Source organism: Lathyrus oleraceus, chromosome 7 (assembly GCF_024323335.1).
Source record: "Lathyrus oleraceus cultivar Zhongwan6 chromosome 7, CAAS_Psat_ZW6_1.0, whole genome shotgun sequence".
Taxonomy (NCBI): domain Eukaryota; kingdom Viridiplantae; phylum Streptophyta; class Magnoliopsida; order Fabales; family Fabaceae; genus Lathyrus; species Lathyrus oleraceus.
This window is the reverse complement of record NC_066585.1, coordinates 491,657,969-491,671,579: the sequence shown is the minus strand read 5'-3', so window position 1 is coordinate 491,671,579 and position 13,611 is coordinate 491,657,969. Positions and strand designations below refer to the sequence as shown.

Genomic DNA, 13,611 nt, shown 5'->3' with positions numbered 1-13,611 from the left:
ACACAAAGACTCAGGGGATGCCGTCACAAACCCCATGTGCGTGAAATTACAACAATTAATTCCCCATAATGCATATCACACACACAAAGAAATTTGAAAAACACTAAAACGACAATAACAATTCACTCCCTCAGGCAACTAACCTCTCTAAAGGTCATGGTGGGTTGGCCACACTTCGACCTTGGATCGGGTTTTCACTTGGGTGAAGGAAGACGAACCGACCTTTGCTCGAGAATGACCCTAGAGACGTCTAATAAACTTCGAGGGAAGACCTAATAAGTTAGCATAGAACCAAAAGCTCCGTGTTCCGGATCATATAAACATAGCTCTAATAGGTAAAAACAAAAACACATATATTTCTTCATTAAATATATACTAAACACACATGATGTTAAAAAAAAGGGTGGAAGGCTGCCCTGTAATACCCTGATTTAATCAGTTATTTATTTGATTTAATTGAGTAATTTATTTAAATGATTATTTGTGTGATTTTGGGCGGTTGGGTCGGTGAGTATTATTTTTGGAGAATTATACTTAATTATTTAGTTTGTGAGAGACTTAATTAATTAAATAATTATAAATTGGTAAAATATGAGGAGTTGAGTCAATTTTATGAATTGAGGGAAGTAAGTAGTGAGTGAAGAGAAATGGAGTTTTAGTTGGGCAAAAATAATAATTCTAAAAAGATAATTAGAATATTATATATTCTAAAAATTAGGAAAAACAAGGGTTATTGGGATTTTTGTCGGTACATGAAATAGAGAGCAAGAGCATTGGAAGGGGGAGTTAGGGCTTGAGAGGAGGAATCCATAGGAGCTTGCTTTCTTTTGTTGATTTTGCTAGAATTACAAGGTAAGTGGGGAGATTATTTAATTAAGGGTGCTTAAATCATGAAAGGGTAGAGAAGTTTGCCTTAACCTCCAATAGGGTTTTGTGTTCTCTATTATTTGATTATGAGTATGATAGATGATGTTAAGATTTTGTTTTCACCTGAATAGATGTGATAAATTGTGTTTGCTGCTGCTGTGTTGTTGTGTGTCCATGAATCAATTGATTGTATGATGAAGTTGTGTTGAAGTTTGGGGATTTTAGGGTATAACTATAATTGGTTAATTCATGATAAAGACGATAAATTGATGTTAATATGGGCGTAGTTTATGTGTTGATCATGTTAGAATGTGAATTTGTGGTGTTTTGATTGTTATAATGAAAACTGGTTTGAGGTATGAGAGGTAGGTGATGAGGATGATGAGTGTTGTTGTGAACATTATTTTTTTTTTGGAAAGTTGTATGATGTCAATCGATTGAAACCATATGTCAATCGATTGCATGCTTTTTAATTTGGAAATTTTAAGGCATAATATCCTTTTTGGTCTCTTATCTTTAACTCGAGGTTCATTCTGGTCCCTTAATTTTAAAAGAGACCAATTTGATCCTTTAATTATTCAAACAACACCATGTTAGTCCTTTCTGTTAGGTTTGTTAGTCAAAGTCAAATTCAACGTCCATTTGGCATACATGTGGCTATGATGTGGCATATGCTCATACATCTGGCTATGATGTGGCATATGCTCATTAAAAAGGTCACCAAAATGTTGCGCACAACTAATATTTGAACCTTTATCCACTTAGTTGCTGGGCACAATACTTTACCACTCATATGGTTTTCCTTTTCTGATTGAATTTACACATTAAATATAACTGAAATCTAAATTATTTGTAAAAAGAATGTGATATCCATTTTCAGAATTACAAAAGATGATAAACTAATCAATCCCAGTGTTTCAATGTTCTTGATAGCCCAGATCATTACCTGCAGTTGCAGAATCATTCAAATTTCATGCTCTTAAAAACCTTGACCTTCTTTATACATCGTGCTTACAAGTCCTGGTTTGTTTTGATTGTTCCCCTCCCTACAAAGTTCATAACCAAATTCACCAATTACTTTTTGTACTTTGTGTTGATTGAAACCTCTTGAATTATCCATCAGATGTTCCTTTTTCTTGAAAAAAATAATGAATAGTTATATTTAAAATTAAAAGAGTAATTTATGTTTAGGATGAAGCAAACATATTCCAGTTGAAAGAATTAAAGAATAGTAGAAAATAGAAATCTTGAGTAAATGAAGCTTTTGGGAAAATTTTATTTTAGAATCATCCTTTTGTGGTGAAAACGAAGCATATTTCGAAGATTGCTGAGAACAAGATTAATGAGGTTGGTGGAGCTGTTACTCTTACTGCTTAATTTTTTAATTTGGTACAGCTTTTGAACAAATTAGGGTTTTTCCCCTTTTAATTTTGGCTGGTTTTTCTTGTTGCTTTAGACTGTTTCAACAGTGAGATGTTCCTTTTTTCAAGTGTCACAACCTCATAGTGGCGTGAGGTAAATTTAGTGTGATTATGATTCGAAGAAGATTTCTAAAATTAATAAACCAATAGCAAATTCGAAGAAGATTTCTGGTATGAACCTGGACAAAATGCATTTTGTATGGTTTGTTAATATATATTTTATTCGTAAAACAAATAAGCAAATATGATGTAGTCTAGTGGTACACTACCTTTCCAAGTAACCATGACGACCATGGTTTCATTCTTTCTAAAGGCAAAATTTTGGATTTTGTTTTGGAATTTTGGTGACCTTGGTGATGAAGAAGATGATTATTCATTTCCACCTCAGCTATAACACATGCATAAATAAACGAAAGTTGAGCAAAATAGACGGAAATGACTTTTGTGGCGCTGTTTGAACAATTAAAGGATCAAATTGGCCTCTTTTAAAATTAAGGGATCAGAATGGACCCCGAGGTAAAGATAAGAGACCAAAAAGGATATTTTTCCAAATTTTAACTATGTCAATCAATTGAAACAGGATGTCAATTGATTGTATGCGTATATTTTTTTGGGGAAATTAAATGACAATCGATTGTCATTTGGAGTTAATCGATTGCATTGAGTTTGTAAGAGAGTTTTGAGAATTCAGTGAGAAAAGAGACTTAATGTTAATCGATTGATGTTGTGTAATTTTGGGAAACTGTCTGAAACTAAACCATGATTTATTCCCCGACGATATTGGCCATAACTTTGGTTTCGTGAGTCCAAATGAGACACCATTTAAAGTGTTAGAGAGCTAACATGCAGAGCTACCTCATGGTAGTGCACTGTGATATAATTTTTGTACAAATTTATTTTAAATATGTGAATATATGTTGTGTATCATATGTTTAAATGTTTGATAATTGTACATGCTTAATCGATGATTGATGAGGTGAGTGGTTCGGATTTGAATTACTTGTATTATGTTGAGTGCATGATGAACTACAGTCAGAGTGGGGTGTCGCATCCGCGAAAAACAACCGACGGGCAAAACAAAACAAATAGAGCCGCCACCGTGCGTTATTTATCCCAAAAGAGGGAAAGGAAACGGTCGAAGTAAACCTGGAAAAGACATGGTCTCGCGACCAAAGAGAGATGGGATCGGGAGTCGGTTATGCGAAGGGAAGGTATTAGCACCCCTACGCATCCGTCGTACTCGACGGGATCCACGCTCAAAAGGATAGAAGAAAGGTTGCTAAACACTGCTCAAAAGAATGCACGCACACTGGAATAAAACACAGATGGAAGAAGAGGGGGAAACGGGCTCGCTAGGATATCGCATCCTATGCCTACGTATCTCATCTGGAATGAGAATCAGAGCTACCATAGTTCGGCTCACGCACGCCGAACAAAACCCACACAGGAAACTGACTGCCAAATGCTGGACTTATGTCAGACTCCACACAAACAGGAAAACAGGGAAACCGAATGCCAATCACTGGACTTACATCAGACTCCGAACCAACAAACACACTCAGGAAACCGACTGCCAATCGCTGGACTTACATCAGACTCCACACGCACACATAGGAAACCGACGGTCAATCGCTGGACTTACGTCAGACTCCAAGAAAACAAGAGGTTAAGCGGACGCTGAGTCGTCAAAAGCGACAAAAAAGTTGAACAAACAAGCTAACAGGGAGTCCGGTACTCGAGCCTGCTAGCTGTCAAGCAAACACACACAAAAAAGGAAAAGGGTGCCCGGAGAGATCTCGTACGATCTCCTGCCTACGTACCTCATCTGGTATGAGGATCAGGGCAACGTAGTTCCCCTTAACAGGGAAAAACTTCTAACCTAACCAGAGACTGGGAAATGACAAACTAGAAGGGAGCCTGACTCGAGCCTAATAGTTATCATACAATCCACAATGGTCCTAGGTTGAGGTTTCTATCTAACTTGCACAGGGAGCAAGCTATCCTAAACAGCACAGTCAAACAACACAAGCACAATAAACAATCACACACACTATATGCAATGAATTGGGCTCATACAAGGTTAGGCTGTGAAACACAAGCCAACTGGAATCGGGTGTAGTTAGCTCTTAACCCTAACATTGAGAGTTAGGGTGAAGCAGATGAAATGGGAAGTGAGGATAAGACCTCACAGCTCTTATCCCTGGCCTGGGAGAGCTTGACTCAGAATAGAAGATGTGGGAGTTCAGAATGTAGGAACTCTTCTCCACAGATGACTAACACAACATAGATCTTGGGCTATTATCCACAATGCATCAACACAAGGTGTGTGAGCAAAGTGAATGACACACTGAGTAACAGGAGATGGATTACACATCTCTTTTATCTTCCAATTGCCTCTTAAGAGGTCTTTACCTGCTTGGCACAAAAGTAAACATTCACAAGCATTGCCTCTTAAGGAGGGCTTCAGACAGGTGCCTGCCCATATAACAGGACAGGTCTTCCAGACTACATGAAGTCAAAGGAATTATACCTCAATGGTTAAGCAACCAAGCAAAGCAAAGTTCACAATGAACTTAAAGCAACTAATGTACCTCTTGATGAGCAGCAGCTGGATTCACGTGTTTCAAGGCTTGGCAATGCTTCAATCTCTCTCCAATGTGCTCAGGGAAGTAAATGAGGATGAATTGGAAGCTTGGATGCACACGAATCTTGCTCAATCTTCACTTGCCATGGAAGCTTCACACCTTGAACATGAACAAAATAGCAACAATTTCCTCTGTTTCCACGTGCAAATGCTCTCAAATATGCTCCATGATGATGAATGAATCAAGAAAAGGTGCTTGTGTTTGAAGAATTTTGGAGAAAAAGTGAGAGAGAATTTTTGAGATTTTTGTGATTCTAGATCTAGAATTGGTAATTGTGATTGTTAATGCTGAAAACAGTTAGAGATTAGGCTTATATATGTTCTACTAATCATGCCTTAATCAAGTTTAAGCCAATGCAAAGTGTAATTAGTAAGAATGAGGTGTAAGTGCAAAATGAGTTTTTCACCCTATGCATGAAAATGCATGGTGAACAGTGCACGGGTTTGTGTTTGTTTTCACTCAAAAAATCATTTTGGAGCTAAATGCAATGGTGGAATGTTCAAACAATGCACAAATTTTAAATTCCATATTTTCCCTCCAAAAATCAAGTGAATTTCCAAATATTCATGTGATGATAATGCATGTCATGTAATGCAAGATTTGGAAACTAGAGATCAAAATAAGAGCAATGCAAAAAGAGCCACCCAATTTGGAGTTTTGGTTGAGAAGTTATGCCCATTTGAAGCTCCATGTACACTTTGTCAAGATTTGATCATATCTCCTTAACCACACATGAGAAATTGATAATCTTGGACTTTTTGGAAATGGGAGAGAAAGATCTACAACTTTCATGTTCAAAAAAATTTCATTTGAAGCTTTCTTGATGATGTAATCTTGAGTTGAAAACCTTTCCATTTTTGGCAAGTTTGAATTATAGGTCACTTTCTATTTTTGGCAAGTTTTGACATGGCTTTAAATTCTTCAATGTGAGTGTTTGACATGTCAAATGAGACTTGTTTGAACATGAATGAAGTATTTCTACTCACTTCCCACCTCCAAATCCACAGTTGACCTGGCAGTTGACTTCTTATGGTTGACAGATGACTTGAACATTCACTGATGATTCTGAGCCTCAACCACTTGATGAAATGACTCCAACATGAAACCCTAGCTTATACAAGCTCCATAAAATCATATGATGATCTCCATCTCAATAAAGACCTCATCTCCCTGAGAAACCCTGATTGGCATAATGCAACTGATTAGGGTTGACCAGAGGTCAAAACCCTAATCCCAAGGAACCTGATCAGAAATAATGAATCATGATGATGATGATGTACCATTTCAACCAAGATAGTACCCAACCTCCTTGAGGAACCAAAAACCCTAATTGAAGCACCTACCTCAGATGATTAGTGATCAATTCATGAGACCCTCAGCTTGAATCTTTTAACCTCTCTATCTTCTGATAAAGACCTAGGAGGATGACTTGCTTATTTCACATGATATGCAAAGATGTAATGCCTAAAGTCCTGCAAAATGAAATGCAATATGCTAAGCTAGTCCCAAGAGAGGAGGGCAAATTTTTAGGTGTTAGATGGGGCTGTAGTCTTTACTATGTTAATGCATGATCGTTTACAGTCAGAGTGTGGATGTATTCGTTGTTTTGTTGTTGTCACTGCATTGTGATATGCCATGCATTATATATTGTCATTGTTGTGAAAGAGGTATGTTTGCTAGTTCAGAGTGGGGACTAGTGACTTGTGCCAAGCTCAGAGTGGGGGCTTGGGGTCCGTAGTGATTGGAACCCGGTTCATATGAAGAACCAAATGTTGAGTCAGTATCATATGCATATAGAGTTGAGTTGTGAGTCTGGTTCAAAGTGGGGATTGTGACGAGCATGAGTCGAGTCAGTTGTTGCATTGCATTATATAATCATTATGTAAATGCGATGCTTGTGTATTGATGAATACTGTTGTATGATTGTGAGAGTTTGACTGTGATGTGGGTGAGTTGTGAATACATGATTATTTGTATGAATATATCCTGATTGTTTTATGCACCATTTATCAATTACATATATTCTCACCCCTTTTTTGTGTTATTGCATCTGTGTTCCTTCGAAGTACAAATAATCAGGTACCTCTTAGTTGCTTGTCATTCGAATCTATAATGGATTCGCTTTGATACATAATACAAGGGGAACATGTTGTTCTTTATTTGTTTATGTTGCACATCTTTCTACTTAGTTTTATTTTACGATGAACCACTTTTCAAACTAATAATATTGTTGAGGCTTTTTATGCTGACTGTTTTATAATTCCGTTGCTTATCAAATGGTTTAAATTTTTAAATTATGTGGTTCAATTATGAGTTGTTTATATTTTGAGTAACATTCTACTTGAAAGATCTATGTTTTATTTCATTGTTTGTCGAGTTGGGAAGTAGGGTGTTAAATAGTGGTATTAGAGAAGGCTGGTCCATCCAGCCAGGTTTTTGTAACATTGTTTACTCCCTAGTATGCGACATGTGTATGAATACAGTTGATGCATGTTTCTTCTAATAGTCGTTTGATAGTGTGCTGAGTAATGACTAGAAGAAATGATCGTGTAATTGATGATGCTTTGGACTCAATGGCTTAAGTGATGCAGGGTCATTAGAATCAGGTTGGTGATGAGTTCCATGGATTGGGGAAACTTCAGAGAAACAATCTCCCGACCTTCAAGGGTAGATATGATCTAGAGGGTGCTCATGCATGGCTCAGAGATATTAAGATGATTTTTCGAGTGATGACATGTATTGAGGAATATAAAGTATTGTTGGGTACTCACATGTTATCGGAGGAAGCTGAAGACTGGTGGGATAATGGGTGTCTGTAGCACCTCAAATTTGCACCCCCCAATTGTACATTCATTTCATTTTTAGGTCATTGACATTGCATTAACATTTTTTAGGACATTAACATTACATTAACACTTCATAGTGCATTGCATTTCATCATTTCATGTCAAATTGGTTTTAGAAGTTTCAACTTAATTTTAGAATTTCATTTCATATCAAAGCGGACCAAACTTGTTCATTTGCAATAAAGCCCATTCACTTTTTTTTGTTGATTCAATTATCCATTAGCTATGTACCAAGTTTAAATCCATTTTGTCTAAACAAATCAATATACCATTCCATTTCCATTTTCAATTAACCCAAATTAATCCCACATCCATTAACCATTAAAAACCATAAACCATTTGATGTCCATGTTTTAAATCCATTTGTTACTAATCCACATTTTTTTTAATTCAATTCAATTTGCATTATCCAATATCATCTATAACCTTTTTTACCATTGCTTATTAAATAATTACAAAAAATAATAACAATGAAGAGTAGTCACAATTTTCCAACAGGCTTCAAAGTTCACGTGCAATTGAATGGCAAGAAAGGAGAAATGCAGTGCTTGAAAGGCAGCTAACCGAAGCTGCAAATGCATAAATAGCAAGTGAAACGCCAAAACACGTTGCATTGCCAAGGCTTCCAAGCGGTAACTCAAGCCACAACACCAAAATGCAATTGAAAGGCATGATGAATAACCAAGCGTAGCATCCGAAATGCAGCTTAACACGAGCTGATATCCACAACGGCATCAAAGTTGTAACGTGATCCAAAACTGCAAACAACTACAAGCCAACAATGGAAAGCAAAACGCATGCCACAAGCTTCAACAACAGCTTAACAGCTTCTTAAAAAAGCACCAAATAAGCTAAACGGAGCCAACACCAATTCACTGCATAAATGAATTCCTGCATAATTTCACAGAAAAGATAACAAATCGAATAACAAAATTTTCTTCCTAACAAACTTTGAACCTCCATCACTCTATAAATCAAACTTCACCCCTTCCGGATTTTTCTTCGGCTCCCCCTCCAAAACTCTTACAAAACTTCTCTAGATTCTTCTTCTTCTTCCTCTCTTCAAATTCCTTCAACAACCGTAACAAACTCACAAAACCGTTAACCACCATTGCAACCTCTCTTCAATCCCTAACCACCACCTTCACTCATTCCGTTTTTTCACCAATACTCTCTCGCGAGTTCCATTCTTTCACCTTCATTCTTCACGCTTCATCAACCTGTCCACAACGAATCTACCATCATCGATTCCTCAAAGCATTGCAAGCAGAAGCGCGGAAGCCACCATTTCATTCTTCCTCTTCTTCACTGCATAACAAGATTCACCGCCATCTTCTTCGCCGTACATCGTCACTAATAGCTATCGCACCTGTGTCAATCCAATATCCACAGCAACCACGTCAACTCACACATCATTGCAAGCGGTAACAGAAGAATAAAGAAGGAGAAGAAGATTAAAATGCAGAGAGGAGAGAAGATCGAAACCGAAAAGTAGAAGCGATCATCCACGAAATCAAACTCGTCATCGCCATCTTGATTCGTCAATCATCACGATTCCGCAGTTCGACGTGACGTGCTTCATCTTGATTCAATACCAGCAGAACGCATCGAACAACAACAACAGAGTGCCACGATTGAAGAATACCAAATGCACCACCTGACCGCCGCGTCGTAATCTCCAAATAGGTGCATCGTCGAAGCAGTAGATCGAAAAATCAAAGGCGTCACCTGCAGTCACCGATTGAGTCCGGTGAGTTTTCCTTTTATGCAGCTCTCGATTCGTACTTCAATTGGAGATTAAGGTCAACTTTCGAATCGGTTCTTCGATTGCCTCACCGTTAACCACGTCGGAATCGAAGAAGGAAAGCAGGAGATGATGAGAGAAGAGGCCGCGACGAACGGATTGCTATCGGATCCCATCTCTTTTTGTTGTTGTTTGCGTCGAAATGTCAACGTCGATGAGAGGAGAGAAGCGCGTCTTGGAAGTGCTTTTGGAGGAATCACGTTTTTGATCCTGTTTCAATGTGCACAAGAACACCATGAGAGACCGAACTTGGTCTCTCATTCCATTGCCTTGCTAAACACGGGCCCGACTTAGGCCCAACCCAAACAACCTCACCTTGCACTCCCATTCTATGGGCTCACACCTCCAACTGGTTCTTGGTCCAGTCCATTAGTTTTTTGTTGATCTTTTTGCTGTTAATTGATTATAGATTAGGGGAAAGTAATTAGGATTTCAGATTTAACTGCTTATAGGATTTTAGTAAAAAATGATTAAATGTTAACTGGATATTAGCTTTCTAATTAGATAGAACTTAGTTAGTCATTAGAAATACAATTAGGAGTTACTTAGAAGATATTAGAAATACTGTTAGAATTAGAATTAATTTTAGGATTAGTCTAAATAGATTTTAGAAGCTAATTAGAAATTTTAGTTGATAATAGAAGTTATTAGAAACATTAATTTTAGGATTAATTGTGGAAATATTAAAAATTGATTTTAGAATTAGTTAATTAGAATTAGTTAATTAGAATTAGTAATGTTGGATTAATTTTAGAGATAGGATAACATGTTGATTTAGAATTAATTTTAGAATAGTCTAATAGATTTTTAGAAATAATTAGAGATATTAGGAGTAAATAATTTTAGGATTAGAGTTAAATAATCTCTTAGGAGTTTTGTTTGGGAATATTAAAATGAGTTTAGGATTTGATTTGTTTTAAATAAAACTTAGAATAGAAATTTACTATTAACCATAACTGTGAAATGACGATTCTACCCCTAGGCTTAGAAATAATTCAATCTTGCATGCTCCCTTAATTTTAGGACATGTTATTACTTGATTAAATGAGCTTCATGTGGAGTATTAGCTTCTGTTCTGAATTTTTTTCCACTTTTGACCCTAGGCTTTGACCTAGTGGTTTGGACTTACCATTTGAGTTGTGAGTTTCAGGTTCAAGTATGCATCCCCATGATTGATGTTGCTCCTTCATTTGAGCTTGATCATTTGTTGTTGTTGGCTAACATTTGTTTGTTTTGTAGGCTTTGAGGATAATTCACTTGTGTTTGCCTTAGGGCTTATATGTTGTACATTGGGATTGTCTGTTTGATATTGTTTGTTGTTGACTGTTGTCTGAATTCTGTACTGATTGGTTTAGTTGTTTCCACAGGTACCTAAGTTGCTTTAAGTTCATTTGGACTTTGCTTTGCTTTGCTTGTGGTTGGCGTACCACTTAGGTATAATTCCTTGATCTTCATGTAGTCTGGAAGACCTGTCATGTTATGTTGGCAGGCACCTGTCTGAAGCTCTCCTTAAGAGGCAATGTTTGTGCTTGTTTAATTTTGTGCCAAGCAGGTTAAGTCCTCTTAAGAGGCAATTGGCAGATAAAAGGGATGTGCAATCCATCCCCTGCTATTCAGTTGTGTCATTCATTTTGCTCACACCATGTGTTGATGCATTTTGAATAAGAACCCAAGATCTTGTTGTGTCAGTCATGTGGAGAAGAGTTCCTTCATTCTGAACTCCCACACTTTCTATTTGATTCAAGCTCTCCCAGGCCAGGGATAAGAGCTGTGAGGTCTTAACCTCACTTCCCATTTCATCTGCTTCACCCTAACTCTCAATGTTAGGGTTAAGAGCTCAAAACACCCTTTCCAGTTGGCTTGTTTGTCGAGGTTGATATGACCCCTTGACTAAAGCCTAGCCTTGATGTTTGAGCCCCTTGTTGGTGTGTTTACTTCATGCTGTATGTGTTTGTGTGGTGTGATTGTATCCCCTAGGTTTGCTAGACTTCACATAGTCTCTCGTTTGCATGTCAATTAAGGTAGCACGGTTCCTTCGTCTAGGACTTCCTTTCTTGCGTGAGCATCCTAAAACACAAACAAACATTATCCCCTCTTAAGGACACGTTAACTCCTTCTACTACAGGTGAGTAAGTCTCCAAAGGTCGAGCATCCGGTAGATTGCGTAGTGACGTTGTCCACTTAAAAAACGCAAACCAACAGAAATAGTTTAGCCGAACTACGGCAACTCTGATTCTCATGTCCTAATGAGATACGTAGGCACGAGATGCGATGTCTTGTCGAGTTTGACTAACAACTAACTTTAACTCTTTTCTCTCGCCCCGTTGCGATTGAGACCTTCCCTTTCTCTTGCCCTAGTTGCAATCGAGACCCTTTTTCTCCTTGTGTTTGTTTGGAGTCTGACGTAAGTCCAGCGATTGGCAGTCGGTTTCCCGTGTGTGTTTGTTTGCTTGGAGTCTGACGTAAGTCCAGCGATTGGCAGTCGGTTTCCTGTTGGCGTGTCTTTGTTTGGAGTCTGATATAAGTCCAGCGATTGGCATTCGGATTCCTGTTTGCGTTTCTTCTGTGGAGTTGGATGTAAGCCCATCGATTGGCATTCCATTTCCAGTTTGTGTTTGGGTGTTAGCTCTAACGTCTCAGTGTTTTCTTTCAGCGTTTTGTTGGGCGTGTGTTAGCCGAGCTACGAGTGCTCTGATTCTTCTCTGGTTAGAGAAGATACGTATGCATAGGATGCGACATCCTAGCGAGCACGTTCCCCCTGCCCTGAACTACGTCGACTCTGATGTTTGTGTCTGACAAACTACGTAGGCCCAGGATGCGACATCCTGCCGAGTCCGCTTCTTCCGTCTTTCATCTGTGTTTCCTTCCAGCGTGTGTGTAGTGTTTGAGCAGTTATCTAGCAACCTTTCTTCTATTCTTTTGAGCGTGGATTCCGTCGAGTACGACGGATGCGTAGGGGTGCTAATACCTTCCCTTCGCATAACCGACTCCCGATCCTATCAATCTCTGGTCGCGAGACCATGTTCTTTCCAGGTTTACTTCGAGCGTTTCCTTTCCCGCCTTTGGGATAAATAACGCACGGTGGCGGCTCTATGTCTTTTCCCGCCGGTTTTTCGCGTAATGCAACAGCGTCAGAGACTGAAGGCTGTTGGTATTGAGATTACTTGGGCTATGTTCATATCGCATTTTCGAGAGAAGTACTTCCCTAAAGACGTGCACAATAAGAAGGAAATCGAGTTCCTTGAGATGAAACAAGGAAATTCGATAGTTGTAGAGTATGTTGATAATTTTGAGGAGTCAGTGAAGTTTTGTCCATACTATAATAATGCGGCTGTTGAAAGGTCGAAGTCTATCAAGTTTGAGAGTGGCTTGAGATCCGAGATTAAGAAGGGTATTTGTTATCGAGAGATTCACCGACTTTCTATGCTAGTGAATAAGTGTAGAATATATGATGAGGATAACATAGTCCGACCTGCTCACTATAAGAGTTTTAGTGGGAAGAAAGAGAATGATCAAACTCGTGAGAAACCATATAGTACTCTAGCTGACAAAGGGAAGCAAAAAGTTTATCAGAAGGCTATAGGTGGGAAAGAGCGAAGTGGGAGAGGGAATCCTACTTCTATGAGATGTTTCAAACATGGTGACTTTGGACATCGTGCTCCTGAGTGCAAGAGCACAACTGTGAATTGCTTCAAGTGTGGGAAGCCAGGTCACCGAGCTACTGGCTGTAGGAGTAATAATCTGACTTAATTTAATTGTGGAGAGTGGGGCCATATTTGTACTCAGTGTGAGAAACCTAAGAAAACTCTGTCTGGGGGAAAGTTTTTTCTTTGAATGGAACAAAGACTAATGCATTTGATTTGAGGTACTTGCCTTATTAATAATATTCATTTGATTACTATAATTGTTATGGGTGCGACACATTTGTTGATACCTACTGAGTGTGTGTCGAGCTTTAATTTGGAAGTGTCTGAAATGAGTAGTAGCATGGTCATTGATACCTTAGCTAATGGTTCAGTAACGACTTT

General features: G+C 38.3%; 1 protein-coding gene across 1 annotated transcript; it reads left to right on the top strand.

Annotated features, from left to right (window-relative positions):
* The first annotated feature begins 12,703 nt into the window (after positions 1-12,703).
* On the top strand, positions 12,704-13,333 carry LOC127104517 (uncharacterized). The gene has a single exon (XM_051041701.1). The coding sequence runs from the start codon at positions 12,704-12,706 to the stop codon at positions 13,331-13,333; it is 630 nt and encodes a 209-aa protein (XP_050897658.1).
* The last annotated feature ends 278 nt before the right edge of the window (positions 13,334-13,611 follow it).